This window comes from Nannospalax galili, unplaced genomic scaffold (genome assembly GCF_000622305.1).
Source record: "Nannospalax galili isolate Female #2095 unplaced genomic scaffold, S.galili_v1.0 scaffold213, whole genome shotgun sequence".
In the NCBI taxonomy this organism is placed as follows: Eukaryota; Metazoa; Chordata; class Mammalia; order Rodentia; family Spalacidae; genus Nannospalax; species Nannospalax galili.
Genome location: NW_008335195.1, coordinates 2690312 through 2706915, shown reverse-complemented (window position 1 = coordinate 2706915; position 16604 = coordinate 2690312). Strand labels below are relative to the sequence as shown.

At 43.6% G+C, this 16604-nt stretch overlaps 1 protein-coding gene across 2 annotated transcripts in view; it reads right to left on the bottom strand.

Moving 5' to 3' along the window:
* The window catches only part of Tmod2 (tropomodulin 2), a 49021-nt gene that overhangs the window by 13792 nt on the left and 18625 nt on the right, over positions 1-16604 (bottom strand). For both annotated transcript variants that reach the window (XM_008829763.2, XM_008829764.2), the window contains exons 4-7: positions 12274-12396; positions 6589-6675; positions 4410-4540; positions 1093-1200 (exon numbers count right to left, since the gene is read on the bottom strand). In XM_008829763.2, the coding sequence (XP_008827985.1) occupies positions 1093-1200; positions 4410-4540; positions 6589-6675; positions 12274-12396 (449 nt within the window). The remainder of the gene's footprint in view (positions 1-1092; positions 1201-4409; positions 4541-6588; positions 6676-12273; positions 12397-16604) is intronic.

Sequence of the window (16604 nt, the reverse complement as noted above, 5' to 3'; positions counted from 1 at the left end):
TTTCTTATTTGGCTGCATTAACTTAAATGCAGAGACAGGTTAAGGTTATTATTTTTCTTTCCATAGTCTAACTGTCTCAATGTCTGATTGTTTAATCCACGTCAAAGATTAAGATAAAATATTCTCTGACATTTTTTAAATGTGCCAAGTTCAAGCAAGTTTTTGGGCTCATAACATCGAATGAGTGTAACAGAATGTTATTGTAGAAGCAAAAGTTTCAGCATAGTTTTACTCAGCAGAGAACAAACCCTAAATATTTATTTAGCTAGATGCCAAGAAGCTCTTGTTTCTTTCTTTTGGAAAGTGCAACTCTGACAAGATTCTAGTTAATTCAGACTCCTTGTAGTATAGGCGCTAAGGTTTTAGTGCCTCATAATTGTAAGTTGGTAGACTAAACCAATCAGATCTAAAACTTTTAACTGATAAAACAAAAGAATCTCTAGAGGCAGGCATGGTAACTCATGCCTGCAATCACAGCACTTGGCAGGATGAAGCAGGCAGGAGGATTACTGGGAATTCAAGGCCAGCCCAGGCTACATAGTGAGTTCAAGCCTTGCTCAGGGCTCAGGAGATGACTCAGCACAAGAGCATGTACTGCTCTTGTGGAGGACTCAAGTTCAATTCCCAGCAACCATACTGGGCAGCTCACAAGTGCCTATAACTTCAGCTCCAGGGAATTCAATACCTCTGGCCTCCATGGGCAACTGCACTCAAGTTTTTATTTACACACAAATACACATAATTAACAATAAAATACATCTTCAAAAAAAAACCTAGAGGTACTGGGGAGATAGATGACTCAGTGGTTAAGAGCACTTGCTGCTTTTGCAGAAGACCCAGGTTAGATTCCCAGTACCCACAAAGCAGCTAACAACTATCCCTAAACTCCAGTTCTAGTGGATACAGCATCTTCTTCTGACCACTCCTGCCAGCACCCCCACACATGGTATATACACATATGTACAAATTAAAAAAAATTTAAACCCTAAAAAGTAAATTAGTATATTACTTTAAAAAAATAAGAAAGAAAATAAAAATAAAGAATCTCAGTGAATTAAGTGATTCCATGCTGTGTTCTGGAGTCTTACTCACAAGGGCCACAGGGTCATTGCTACGAGTTGCGGCCAAGCTGAACTTCTTCACATGAGTGTTGGTCTCCAGAGCCTTTGCGAATTCCTTCAGGGTTGGAATTGGAATGTTCTAAGGCACAGAAGACATGACTAGTTTATAAACCATTCACTGCACACCCATCCCCCAATAGTTAAACAGATCTACAACTATTTTTTCTTTTTTGATTTAATTCATAGCTTCATATATGCTAAGTATGTGCTCTGCCACTGAGCTACACAACCAGCCAGCCCCTTGTAACTTTTAAATATCACCTATGATTAGATGGCTGATTACATGGTATCTTTTTTCTTTTTTTTTTTCAGACAAGGTCTCCTTATAGCCCCAGTTGGCCTGGAACTCACTATATAGACCACACTAGCTTTGAACTCACAGAGATTTGCCTCCCAAGTGCTGGGATTAAAGGTGTGTGCCACCATGACCTCTAAAAAAAAAAGTTTTATTATCCATTTGTGATGACTGAGCTATCCTGAGACAATAGTGCCTCTCAGTGTCCAATAAGGGAATCTAACACAAAAGACTTCTTTTTAAAAGATTTATTTCTGGGGGCTAGAGAGATGACTCAGCAGTTAAGAGCACTAGCGGCTCTTGCAGAGGACCTGAGTTCTGTTCCCAGCACTCACATGTTGGCTAAAAATCATCCAGAACGCCAGTTCCAGGGGATCTGATGCCCTCTTCTGACCTCCATGGGCACCTCACAACATGTACACCTACCTACATGCAAGCAATACACTCATACATATAAAAGAAAAATAATAAAGGCTAGGTGTGGTGGTACACGCCTTTGATCCCTGCACTCAGGAGGCAGAGGCAGGTGGATCTCCGTGAGTTTGAGGCCAGCCTGGTCTACATAGCGAGTTCTGGGACAACTGGGGCTACAGGGAGACCCTGTCTCAAAAAGATAAAAAAAAATGGGGTGGGGGTGATCTGGAGAGATGGCTCAGCAGTTAAGTGTACTAGCTGTTCCTGCAAAAGGCCCGGGTTTGAATCCCAGCAACCACATGGTGGCTAACAACCATCTGTAACTCTAGTTCCAGGGGATCCAACACCTTCTTCTGATTTCCGTGGGCCTTGCACCACACAGGTGCACTTACATACATGCAGGCAATACACTCATACACATAGTAAAATAAAATAAAATATTAAAGATTTATTTATTTATTTATTTATTTGGTCTTTTGAAACAGGGTCTCCCTGTAGCCCCAGCTGGCCTGGAACTCACTATGTAAACCAGGCTGGCCTTGAACTCACAGAGATCCGCTTGCCTCTGCCTCCCAAGTGCTGGGACTACAGGCATGCCCCACCACACCCATTTTTTTTTTTCTAATTTGTAAGAGAGAGAGAGAGAGAGAAAGAGAGAGAGGGTGCTTGTGTTCTTAAGCTGGAATTACAAGCTACTGGGACCAATGTGGGCGCTGGGAACTGAACTCAGATCCTCTCACACACACACCCTTAGATAGTCTCTTTTACTTTGTCTGAAAAGTCCTCTTGTCTGTTTTTTTCTGATTAATTTCTAGTCTCTGAATATTCATATGAAATTCCATTTCCTCTTTTTTTAAAAATTCGTTCTCCTGGGTAGTATCAAAATTTTCTTTTCCTACAATTCCATACTATTTTAAGGCTCACCATACATCCTATGGTCAATATTTGTTTAGTGTTTTTCTCCTGCTATAAGTTTTTCTAGGTAAAGATTGAATGGATCTTAAGCCTAGGCTGGCTTCAAACTGGCTTCACTATGTCATGAGGCTGGCTCTCATGGTGTTCCTTCTGCTTCCACTTTCCAAAGTGCTGAAGTCACAGGTGTGAGCCACTGCACCTGGCTTGCCCTCTCTCTTATAGAATACTTAGTGCAGTACTGACCACTATGGAAGCAGGCACCAAGGTGCATCTAACAGTGGACATGAGTCTTGGCTGTACTACAGATGAACTGAGTGACCTTATCAACTTAACCTCTTTAAGGTTTGTTTGTTTACTTATTTATAGGGTCTCTCTATAGCCCTGGTTTTTTTTTGTCTTTTTGAGACAGGGTCTCCCTATAGCCCCAGCTATCCTGGAACTATGTAGACCAGGCTGGCCTTGAACTCACAGAGATCTGCCTGCCTCTGCCTCCCAAGTGCTGGGACTACAGGCATGCGCCACCATGCCCGGCTGCTCCTATATTTTAAAACTATTTATTTTTTAATTATGTGTATATGCATGTGTGTCTGTGTGTGGGTATATGTACATGTGTGTGTGTGGGGGGGGTTCCCACGGAGGCCAAAGGCATCAGATTCCCTGGAGCTGGAGTTCTCCGTGATTGTGAGCCATCCAACATGGGTGTTGGGGACCAAACTCAGGTTCTCATTTAGAAGCAAGTGCTTCTAACTGCAGAGCCATCTCTCAACCCCAGTTCTTGTTCTCTTTTACTCCAGGGACACTTCTTTCAGGGAAAGCCAGCCGTAGTTGTGTGAAGACACTGAGCCTATAAAGAGGCCCATGTGGTGGGAAAGCGAGAGGTCTCTTACCATTTTGGAAAGGGATGCTTTGGATAGAGCCCTGGCTGACAGCTTCATTATGGTCTCATCTGAGATCCTGTGCTAACTGCCCTTTTAAGTTTCCCTCATATTCCTGACACTTTAAATTGTGTGAAGGAGTTGAGGCAGTGCTTCAGCAGGCATGAGGCCCTGGGGTTTGATCCCTAGCACTGCAAAAAAAAGTTTAATTTGTTATTCAGCAACAGACACAACTAATATACTATATTTAACCTAAGTACTATGAGTCTTTTCAAAAAAGTTCTAGAAATTGGGCCAGGCTTGGTGGTGTACACCTTTAATCCAAGCCCTGGGGAGACAGAGGCAAGGAGATCTCTGTGATTTTTGAAGCTAGCTTTGTCTACACAGCAAGTTCCAGGCCAGCTAGAGATACAAAGTAAGACCCTGTCTCAACTCAAACACATATACATATTTCCTCTCTCTCTCTCTGTCTCTCTCTCTCTCTGTAGACACACTTATCTTTTTTTTTTTTTTTGTCTTTTTAAGACAGGGTCTTCCTGTAGCCCCAGCTGGCCTAGAACTCACTATGTAGACCAGGCTGGCCTTGAACTCACAAAGATCTGCCTGCCTCTGCCTCCCACTAAAGGCATATGCCACCATGCCCGGCCTACCCACTTGTCTTAAATAGATTATTTTGTCTCAAAATCAGTGCCTTCAGAGGACTGTAAGCCAGTGTAAGAGCAGGTGATCAGTAATCTCCAGCATGCTTTTGGACGTAGGCATAAACCAACAGACATCACAATGAAGTACCTTGATGTTGTTGAGATTGACCTCCTGCAGGCTGGGCTCGTTGGCTTTCACCTGCTGCAGACTTGCTTCCACATTTGTGGGATTGGGTGGTTCCTCAAATATGGGCTTGACTTTTTCACCTTTGACCACATCTAAAACACAAGTTTTAGTTTCAAAAAAGAAAACACAAGGTTGTCCTATTAAAACAGAGATCAGCATTCTTTCAGGTAGATTCAAATAATACTAGTTTCAACGATAGTCAACTTTTTAGGAGGTAGTGCTCTGAGTTGTTCGGAAGAGAGATGCATTTCAGTCACATTGAGAGGTCTCACTGAGTGATAAACATGGTGTCAAAGCGCAGAAGGCCCTGGAGCAAACTCCAACCCCCTGAGACGTCCTTGGGTAGTCACTCCATACTGCCTTCTTCCAGATTATCTCCACCAAACCACAGGAGCTGAGATGTAAATGGACACCTCAATGTGACTCTTCATTTCCCAAATCTGCTTTGTTAATTTTAGGCAGTGATAGAAATCAAACCCAGGACCCATTTGTGCTCAGGATATGCTGTACTACTGAGTTACACCCCTAGCCTAATTTCTTAAGTATTAATACCTTTCTGACTTCTTGATCATACTCTAGCCCCCTCCAATTTCCATTTTGGAGCTTTAGCTTTGAGAAAGATATGGAAACACGAGGGACAGAAAGGAAGAATAAAAGATCTATCAAAGGCAATTATTAGAGCCAGGTATGGTACTATAAGCCTGTGATCCCAGCATTTGGGACACTGAGGCAAGAGGATCATGAGTCTAAAGACAGCCTAGGCCATAGAGTGAGTTCCAGGTCAGTTTGGGATACAAAGTAGGATCCTATCTTACTTTGTTAAAAAAGGGGGGGGGCGGTTGGGGATTTAGCTCAGTGGTAGAGTGCTTGCCTAGCAAGCGCAAGGCCCTGGGTTCGGTCCTCAGCTCTGAAAAAAAAAAACCAAAAACCAAAAAACACCCCAAAACATCCAATAATCAGAAAATGTTTGGGATGCATGTAACATACAAAGGATTAATATGCCAATATACACAGAGCCCTTATAAAATCAACACAACTATAATTCCAGTAGTCAAGAGGCTAAGGAGGATGAGTTTGAGGCCATCCTAAGCTATGTAGCAAGACCTTGTCTCACTAATAAACAAACAAGGAAACTACTGAACCTAAACAGTATCTCTGAAGTCTCCATCAGAGAGAATAACAAGTAATTAATTCAGGAGAAGATTTGATCTATGTTTTCACAGCAGTTGGATCACAAAGTGCTAAGATCACCTGATTAGTAGTCTGTGTCTACACCAGACTGGTTAAATTACTTTGGAAAAGACTCTTTCCTCATAAACTCAGAACATTCCTGACACACTGCAGGTATTTAACAGATGACTGATGAAGAGCTGACATAATAGGCAGTGGGCCGGAGCTGTCCATGGCAGGGTGACCTTCATGTTCTCTGGGGGAAGTAGGTATTGAGACTGTAATGACCAGCATCCATTATTGATGTGTTTGTTTGAGACAGTCTCACTATACAGCCCTGGCTGGCCTAGAACTCCCTAGACCTGGCTGGCCTTGAATTTACAGAGATCTATTTGCCTTTGCCTCTTGAGTATTGAGATTAAAGGGGTATACTACCACACCCAGTCCCCATTATTGAGACAGAAGGACACTGGTATAAAAGGAATTTAGGCAAGCTTCCCTCATTGATTAAAACATCTTTTGGAACATGAAATATTATTTTCATTCAGGACTGACTACGCAAAAATTTTTTTTGTCGGGGACGGGGTGTCTTTTTGAGACAGGGTCTCTCTGTAGCCCCAGCTGTCCTGGAACTCACTATGTAGACCAGGTTGACCTTGAACTCACAGAGAGCACCTGCTTCTGCCTCTGCTGGGATTAAAGGCATGTGCCACCACACCTGACAGTGACCATGCAAAATTTTTATCAGCAATTTTTCTCTTCCAAATGGACAAGCAACCACGGATGTGTTCTGTGATTCTAGCCACACTCAGGTGGTGTGCCCATTATCACCTTCTCCAACTGGTTTCGATCGATCACTCAGAGCCTAAAGATCCCTTTTAGAAGCAACAGGCCTCTCTCCTAGGGGTACCAGACAGAGGCTGCAAAGACATCACAGCTTCCCAAGACCCAGGATTCCATATCAACTTACTCCTTACGGGCCCCTTGCCACCTTTGCCATTGGCTGTTTCTTCATCAAACTTTGGATTATTGAGCAAATTGTGTACTCCTAGAACAGCTGAAAACAACAATAATAAACAAGTATTAATGTTTGAGAAGTGTGTTAGGATGTTCACATTGTTAATTTGTCCCCTGAAGAACAACTGATAGCACAAAGTGTCCTGGTCCCCTTTCCTTACACAGTATGTGGTACATCCACAATATTAAATAAACTTATTTTTAAAATCCTCTTTCTAAAAAATACTAGTAACCTAACATGCATTTCTGTATCTAGATGTGTAGGATCATTTACGATCTGAGGAACAATTATGTAACCATGTCTTCTAGTTACTGAAAAACTGCTTAGGTCCTTGTGCTCTTTAGTTTATCTGTCAATTTTACACAACTTAGAATCACTTGAAAAGATAGTCTTACTGAGGAATTTCCTAGATCAGGTTGGCTTGTGGGCATGTCTGTGAGGGACTGTCTTGATTGTTAATTGATATAAGAAGACTCAGTCCATTGTGGGTGGTGCCATTTCATGGGTTGGGCCAGGAACTGTGTAAGAGTGAAGAAGGCCAGCTGAACAGAGCGAACAAGCACGTAGCATCTATGTATTTATTTCTCTCCACTCCAGACTGTAGGTGTGATGTGACTAGCTGCTTGAGTTCCTGCCTTGACTCCCCCTCAGTGATGGACTGTGACCTGGAATTGTAAGCTGAATAAACCCTTCCTCCCATGTTGCTTTTACTCAGGGTATTTTATCACAGTAAGAGAAATGAAACTAGAACTTTTCACTAGTTAAGTAGACTCAACATTCAGCTATTCCCAAACTCTACCCCCAGGGTCTCACTTTATTGCCCTGGCTGGCCTGGAACTCACTCTGTAGGCTAGGTGTGATCCTCCTGCTTCTGCCTCCCAAATGCTAGGATTACAGGTGTGCACCACCATACTCACTCCCACCTATTTCTCTTATCTGTAAAATGAGAAAGTGGGATTCAATCTAAGAGTTTTGTCTTGTTTGAGACAGGGTCTCGATAAATAACCTAGGCTAGCCTGGAACTCATGTAGATCAGACTGACCTCAAACTTGCAGGGAAACTTGGTCTTCTTTCAGTGTAAGCTTCCCTCCTTCAGTAGAAAAAGAAGTCCTTTCCCTGCCTTTAGCATCCCAGGATGGGAAATAAAAGAAGTGACTAAAAGGCCAGCTGAAAATATCAAGGTCTTAGCCTCCTGTGTTACATGGACTTGGCACCAGGAGGCAGCGTTGTATGCAGGAAGCAACACTGGGGCATGATGGTGCTGGAAAGGCTGAAAAGGACTTCCCTGCTAGTGAGATTACAGGTGCAAGAAAGGCAGAGGTGTCCTGAGATCCTGATCAGATCTACTGTAAGCTACCTCTTAGGAGGGAGGCAGCCAGTACAATACAAAGAAGGGCAAATAGTTAAGCCAGTAAGAATAGAGTTAGAGGTTCTATTCATGGGAGGTAAGATTTCAAGTTTGAGACCAGCATGGGCTAAACAGAAAGTTCAAGAGTTCAAGGTTAACTTGGCCAGTCTGGACTACATAGTGAGAGTGTTTAAAAAAAAAAAAAATCCAAGAACCGGAGAGATGCTCAGTAGTTAAGAGTGTGTACTCCTCTTGCAGAGGGCCTGAATTCAGTTCCCAGCACCCATGCTGGGCAGCTCAAAACAGCCTGTACCTCCAGCTCCAGGGGATCTGATGCCCTTTTCTGGCCTATATGGGCACCTCCACTCATGTGCACATACCTCACGAAGGTACACATGCATACACATAATTAAAAATAAAAATAAATCTTAAAACAAAATGAGACCAAGCCAGGCATGGTGACGCAAGCCTTTAATCCCAACACTGGGGAGGCAGAGGCAGGCAGATCTCTGTAGGCTCAAGGCCAGCCTGGTCTACATACTGAGTTCCAGCAGGCTAGCTGGGGCTACAGGGACACCCTGTCTCAAAAAGACCAAACAAACAAACAAACAAACACACACACACACACCCAAAACCAGGCCAGGCATGGTAGTACACACTTGGAAGGCTGAGGCTGGTGGATTTCTGAGAGTCTGAGGCCAGCTTGGTCTACACAGAGAGTTCAAGGCCAGTAGTGGCTACATAATGAGACCTTGTATAAAACTAAACCAACAATCAAAGGGCTGGGAATATAGTTCTGAGGTGGAGCCCTTGTCTAGCACACCCAAAGCCCTGGGTTCAATTCCTTGCACTGCAAACAAAACAAAAAGCCCCCAATGAAACCCAAGGATTTAAGAGGGAGAGTGGAGCACACAGAGATTGAACCCTACTGTCACATCTGTATGTCTTGGGAAGCTATTGAATACCTACTGAATGCATTTCCTCATTAATTTCAATTGATTGCCAACTTGACTAGATGAGGAAAACACCTAAATTAGTACAGCACTGGAAGGTGTTCTGTGGGGACATTTCCTGGGAGGAGCCACTAAGGTGGGAAGTCCAGATCTGGGTGTGCTTGGCACCATCCCATAAGTTGAGGATCTCAATGCAATAAAAGGAGAAAAAGGAGAGGAGACACAGATATATTCCCCCGCCTCTGCTTCTTGGCTGTCATTAGGTGGGCTTCTCTGCTCCACCATGACCTTCTTGCAATGATGGACTGAAATCTTAGAAACTTAGGGTTGCTTTGCTCATGTATTTTGTCACAGTAAAACTGATTAACTCACCTCATTGTAAAATGGACTAATAATAGTACTTTACCTATTACCAAGATCAGATGTCATCCTGTGTCAGGTGTTCTCCTAAGCATTTTACAATGTAGAATGGATATACATATATGTATATGGTATAGGAGTGTTTTGCCTACATGTATGTAAGAGCACCACATGTGTGTAATGGCCAGAGATACCAGAAGAGGGCATCAGATCCCCTGGAACTGTAGTTACAGATGATTGCTAGTGGCCATGTGGGTGCTGGGAACAGAACCTGGTTCTGTTCTTAACCACTGAGTGCTCTTAACCACTGAGCCATTGCTCCAGCCCTCAACAAATGCATGTTAAATAAGAAATTGCCATGGTGTCTTTGGGCATTGTCTGTCTTCATGATCTGTCCCTTCTTGTTCACCAAGTAAAGTCTACTTACAATTTGGTTCCCATTGCAGAATTTTACTTTTTCTTTTTTTTGGTCTTTTTGAGATAGGGTCTCCCTGTAGCCCCAGCTGGCCTGGAACTCACTATGTAGACCAGGCTGGACTCGAACTCACAGAGATCCACTTGACTCTGACTCCTAAGTGCTGGGACTAAAGGCATGCGCCACCACACCTGGCAGTTTTACTTATTTACTTTTATTTTATTTTTGCTGTCTTGCTTAGGCTGACCCTAGCCTCTGGAGCTCAAGCAATCCTCCTGCCTTAGTCTCCCAATTAGCTGGAATTACAGGCCAGTACCTAACCCAAGGTAGTGGTGTTATTATGTACTATTTTATATTTTGAGATAAGGTCTCATCTAGCTCGGCTGGTTGAATTCTTGAGCCTCCTGCCTTCACCACTCAAGTGCTAGATTATAAGAGTACACTACCACTGGCCCCAAACTTTTAGTTTTAGTTTTGTTTCCTATGACTCTAGCTAGGGATCAGTCCTCTACACCCTGCTCCAATCCCACTGCTTCTGTGTATCCTGACAAGATCAAATCTCTAGACCAGTAGCGCTGTGATCTAGTATCTGATGGTGACCACATGAACTATGGATGGCCCAGGAGGCACTGAGAGATCAGTTGCCTTCCCTTGAATTGCTTGTCTTTCTGCTCACTACCTTTCATAACAGCACAGGCAATGTTTCCACACTCAACTAAACCTCAGCTACTCTCAGCCCTTCCACTAATGGGGCTATCCTCAATCTTCCAGAAAGATCCATCCTAGGGAAGCTGCACCCTTCTCCACAGACATGGAATCTCATTGAGTTCTTAGAGAGCACTTGGTCAGGGAAGGAGGCTGAGTAAGGAGAAACAAGGGCAGTCTTCTGTTTGCTTTCTCTCCCTGGATTTATTACATGGCTTTCAGGCTCTAGTATCATCCCAATGATTACTTAGATTTTTTCTTTCTCCTTTCTCAGTTGTTTCCTGAGAATCCAAGTCCCACTCTGTATCCTTCCTTTAGGCAATCCCACTAGAATCCTGGAAGAAACCCTTGGGAGAAGTAGTAACCATGGCAGGATCTTCCATAGTAACCAAAGGGCCAAGATGCCCAGTCACAGCAAAGCCCTTTCCTCACCAAGTGACTCATATTCTACAGGGATGTCTAACAGACATTCGGATATGTGAACTTGACGTCAACTCCTGACATCACAGAAGGACAAAAGAAAATGAATGTTTGGGGATGGCAGCTGTGTTGGAATGAGGCAAGGCAGATGCTCCAAGAGGAAGCATGTCTTCCAGTGGAGTAGGAATCAGAGTTCTATCTGTTAAGTACTTCCCTTGCAAGCACAAGGACCTGAGCTACAGATCCAGAAAATGTAAAAAAGCAGGTTGTGATGGTGTGGACTTGTAATGCCATGCTGGGGAGGTGGACACAGGTCCACCTGGGCTCGGTAGGTGAAGGCACTTGTCATCTGAAGACACAAGCCTGACAAGCTGAGTTTGATCCCCAGAACCTATTTGTTAAAGTAGGAGGGGAGCAACTCCACAAAATTGTCCTCTGAATTCCATTTGCATTCTGTGGCATATACCGTGGTACATACACACACACACACACACACACACACACACACACACACACGCAAAAACCCCCACTTCTTTTAAAAGGGAAAAGACTTAAGTAATTTTGGGGAAAGACTTCATTTCTTCTGTACTATTTGAGCTTTTTATATCTTATATCTACACATAAAATCAATAAACAATCCAGTTATCATCTTCATGTTTCCACTGTTAAGGAACAATAAAAAGCTAGTAGACCTCTGAGTACAAATCAGCTTAGAAAGGCAACTGTGAGGGAGAGACAGAATTTGATGAAAATGTGCTCATGAAATGAACAGTAAGTGCATTTAATACAAAAGCTCCCAGGAAAGCAAAGGTGCTATTTCATTCTTTTTCTAATTTTAAAAATTTTATTATATTTATTTTATGTGTATGAGTGTATTGCCTGCATGCATGTAAGTGCATCCATGTCATACAATGCCCACGTAGGTCAGAAGAGGGAGTTGGACCCCCTAGAACTGGAGTTACGGACAGTTGTTAGCTACCATGTGGGTGCTGGGAACTGAACCCAGGTCCTCTGCAAGAGCAGCCAGTGCTCTTAACCACTGAGTCATCTCTCCAGCCCCTATTTTGTTTTTTGAAATAGGGTGTCCACTTTGTAGGCCAGGCTGGACTTGAACTCCTAATTCTCCTGCCTCAGTACTGGGATTATAAGCATGAGTCATCACAACTGACTTGTAAATTTATTCTTTTCGGGTGCTCAATATTCATTCGTATTTTTTCTCTTTGATTTCTCATAGTTGCTAGAGCTTTGTAGGATGGGCATCATTTGGGTATTTTACAGCAGAGTGGGTTAGTCTGCTTAGTGACTGCATCCAGTCTCTCAGCTACAGCACATCTACAGCCAAGTTGGCAGCACATACTCAACAGCTACCTAGAAACTCACAGGTTTGTACAAAGTAAGTGCCCACCTAGGGGTCACAGCTGGCATGGAGAACTAACCTGCAAGATCATAGAGTTCGGTGTCAGAGGCACTGGCCAGTGCTTCTTCCAGTTCTGGATCCAGGGTCACTTTCTCTTCTTTACGAGTTTCTACAGGCTTTTCCTTGGGGATAAAGACTCTCCCTTTAAATTTGAAGAAAATCAAATAAGATTGTACGCTACTGGCTTATGGGTAAGGCTGGTAGACTGAGCAGAAAATGCAGTTTTTTTAAAAAATATATTTTATTATTTTTATTTATGTGTATGCGTGTATTGCCTGCATGTAAGGTAAATGCACCCATGTTGTGCAATGCCCTCGGAGGACAGAAGAGGCTGTTGGATCCCCTGGAACTGGAGTTACAGACAGTTGTTAGCTGCCATGTGGGTGTTGGAATTCAAACCCGGGTCTTCTGCAAGAACAGTCAATGTTCTTAACCACTGAGCCATCTCTCCAGCCCCACATTTAAAAAAATTTTATTATTTTTATTATATGGGTATGAGTGTTATGCCTGCATGTAAGTAAGTGCACCCGTGTCGTGCAATGCCCTCAGAGGACAAAAGAGGCTGTGGGATCCCCTGGAACTGGAGTTACGGATAGTTGTTAGCTGCCATGTGGGTGCTGGGATTTGAACCCAGGTCTTCTGCAAGAACAGTCAGTGTTTTTAACCACTGAGCCACCTCTCCAGCCCCCAAAAATGCAGTTTTGACATTAAGACTTCATATCCTCTGAGGTTCCTGAACTGCATCCATAATCTTCCATGAGAAAGAAGGAATCCTGCCTCCTGCCACAGAGAACTCCAACTGCAGTCCTTAAACACAGAGAGGCATGGTGGCTCTTGCCTCTCGCCCACTGGCAGCACTTCTGGCCTGGGACAGACAGACCCTGCCTTAGCCCTGCACTTTAGAGGGATCCACCAGTCTTCCTCTGGCTGTACCTCTCTCCCCACCAAAGGAAAATCCCACAGGCTAAAGAGTCATTCCTACCCAGAATGGAAACACCAGCTAGACTATACTTTGGCCCCTGGGACCTTGGAATTACCTGTTTCCATGGTTCCATTCCATCCACCCTCCTGAAAGCAGGCCATGCTGCTGGGGCTGCATCTCCAGGCCACCGGAAGAGACAGAATCTATACTGTATGAAGCTTGGAAATGTATGCCCTGCAGTGTGGACAGATTAATATCCACCATGGAACTCTTGCTAGTCCAAGGATACCAGCCTTATAGATATATCTATAGGAGGATTTAATATATTTTAATAGCCTTTTAAGTATTTAGGAAAATGATATGTGGGATTCTGTTTGTGTTCTTGCACTAGAGCCAGTAAGCATTAGGACAAGCTCATCCAAATAGCATGAGGGAGTCCTGAAGGACAAATCAGTATCTCCCTGAGTTTTTCCCTCTTAACCTGGGATTGCAGGACTACTAGGATGTGGTAACTGCACACGACTGAACTAGTGTGGTGACCTGAAGATACAGCATACCAAAGAAAGGTTGAATTTAAGGAAAAAACTGGGGTCTTTATGCTGGAGATTATGGGAGTCTATGAGCAGCAGGCATTCCTTGCTTCCCACCGATGTTCTGCCCTCACCTCAGGCTTCACCCTACCAGCCAGATTCCATTCATCCTGCCTGTTTGTTTCTGAGTGCTGAAACCTGTGCCCTGCCTCCCAGCCTTAACTTCTGGACCAAGGAATCCCATTGCTGAAAGAGTAGCACAGAACCTGCTTAAAACATGCAGCCAACTGACACACTCACATCATAGATGTGCAATAGTAGGTAATGGTATACCCCGAACATCCCAGAGCTACAGTCGCCACATTGGTATATGTTCACCTTCCTTACCAGATTTTCCTGGCTTCTGTTTTTCCGGTGGTGGTGGGCATTTTTTGTTTGTTTTTGAGACAGGGTCTCAGTATAGAGTTCAGTCTGGCCTCAGAAACACAACTCTTCTGCCTTGGCTTCCCAAGTCCTGGGATTACAGGTATGTGTCACTATGCACAGCATATTTCCTTAGGCATGATCTTTGAAATTAGGCTCTTCCTTTTGATCTTTAGAGTTCCCCATGGTTGAGACTTTGTGATGTGCTTTAGCACCTTGAGGTTCGGGGTTAGATTCCATTCTTTGGTACAGCTTTCCTCACTTAGTACTGTCTGGCTGGACTCCAGGAATGGATCTGTGTCAGTAGTTGTCTGAACACTATACTAACAGCTATTGGGCCACCTGCAGATCTTGAGTCTAGGGTGATCCTATAGTACTGAGGAACTTAGGCCTGTATTAAATCTAGTTCCAGTATCATCAGAGCCCAAAAGAAAAATTTCCAGCCTGTAGATACTATGAAAGTTGAATCTGACACGTTATTGACTGGTTTATCTTTTTCCCTTCATTTTCTGTCTCTGGTCACTGCCCACGTACTCTTTTGTCCAGTGTATTATCCTTCCTTCTAGGAAGCAAGGCAGCATATATGATGCCCAGGCAAGAAGCAGCATGCTTGTCAGTGAAAGAGGTCTTGCAGATGAGATGTCCCCAATAACCACAAGCAGTGTCCTGCTTCCTCCACTTTGGGATGCCCTATTCTGACTGGCTCCTGTCTTTATACAACCATTCATCAGGAAGTACACAGTCTGGAAATCAGGGAAATCTCCCAGAGGGCTTTATCAAACAGGACTTCTGTTTTTGGAGTTGACCCTTTTTTCCCTAAAGGAGTGGAGTATGCCAAGCTAGGCAAAAAGGCCCGGACAAAGCTTGTGAGTGCTGTCTGGAGCTAGGGTGAGCAGTCTGCTCCATCTAACAAAGGGAAGACGAAGTCCTTTGATCAAAAGACAGAAAATGAAGGAAAAAAAATCAATAATATTCGAGACTTAATTTTCATGTATCTGTAGCCTGGAAAGTTTCTTTTTGGCTCTGATGATCCTAGAATCTAGAATCAAACCAGGTCTAAGTTCCTTCTCGGTGCTGTAGGATCACCTGAAACTCCAGGTCCACAGGTGAACCAACAGCTATCAGTGTTCAGACAACTACTGACACAGATCCATTCCTAGGGTCCAGCCGGACAGTTCTATGGAGGAAAGCTGTACCAAAGAGTAGAACCTAGCCCAGGACCACAAGCTGCCAAAGCACATCACGAAGTCTCATAGGGAACTCTAAAGCACAAAAGGAGGAGCCTAATTTCAAAGATCATGCCCAAGAATATGCTGGGCATGCCGACACATGCCTGTAATTCCAGGACTTGGGAAGCCAAGGCAGAACTGTGAGTCTTAGGTCATTCCAGCAGATGTGGGTCCAGGATCTGGTATATAGTTCTGCATGGGGCATGCTCTTAGCAAATGCAAGATGTATCAGTGTTTGACAGGTCTTTCATTATGTTGTCTAAGGTTAGAGGGTGGGGCTACAGTCTCCCTAAACAAGCAGCAGAAAGCCTTGCCTTCTGCAGCTGGTGTCAGGGTTGGCTGAGGGACTGCAGCACTGCCTGTGGGGCTCATTCCCATAAGGCTTTGCTTCACATTTTCAGCGTTTGAATTTGGAGTTTGGGATTTTTAAAAATTATTCATTTATTTTTATTTTATGTATGAGTGTTTTGTCTGCATGTATGTAAGTGCACCCGTGTCATGCAATGCCCATGGAGGTCAATAGAGGTCAGATCCTCTGGAACTCGAGTTCTGGACGGTTGTTAGTGCCATGTAGGTGCTGGGATTTGAACCCAGGTCTTCTACAAAAACAGCCAGTGCTCTTAACCACTGAGCTATCTCTCCAGTTCAATTTTTTTTAACAGAACTAATGTGAGAACCACCACATGTACTCATTTGCTTAGTCACATATTCTGTCATACTTTATTTTTTTTCTTTTAAACTAACAAACTTCAATTTTTAGAGCAGCTTTAGGCTCACAGCCAAATTAAGCATAAAGTACAGAAAATTCCCATGTATTACCTTTTCTCCCTAAACCTGCCCACTATCTACATCCCACATTACAGTGGGGCATTTGTTACAATAGAGGAACCTGTATTATCACCATCCACCAGCTGTAATTTATCTTAGGGCTCACTCTTGAGTTTGGGGCAAATACAGAATGCCATGTATTTACTAGCCATGATGTTCACTCCACAATACATGAAGAGTCCTTTGTCCTGGGGCAGGAGAGATGGCTGAGTAGCTAAGAGCACTGGCTGCTATTGCAGAAGACCATGCCGGGTTCAGTTCCCAGTACCATATAGTGGCTAACAACCCTCTGTAATGCCAGTTCCAAGGGATTTGCCATCCTCTTCTAGCCTCTGTGGGCATTGCACACACAAAGTGTACTTACATACATGCAGGCAAAACACTCATACACATAAAATAAAAATAAAATAAATTTTAT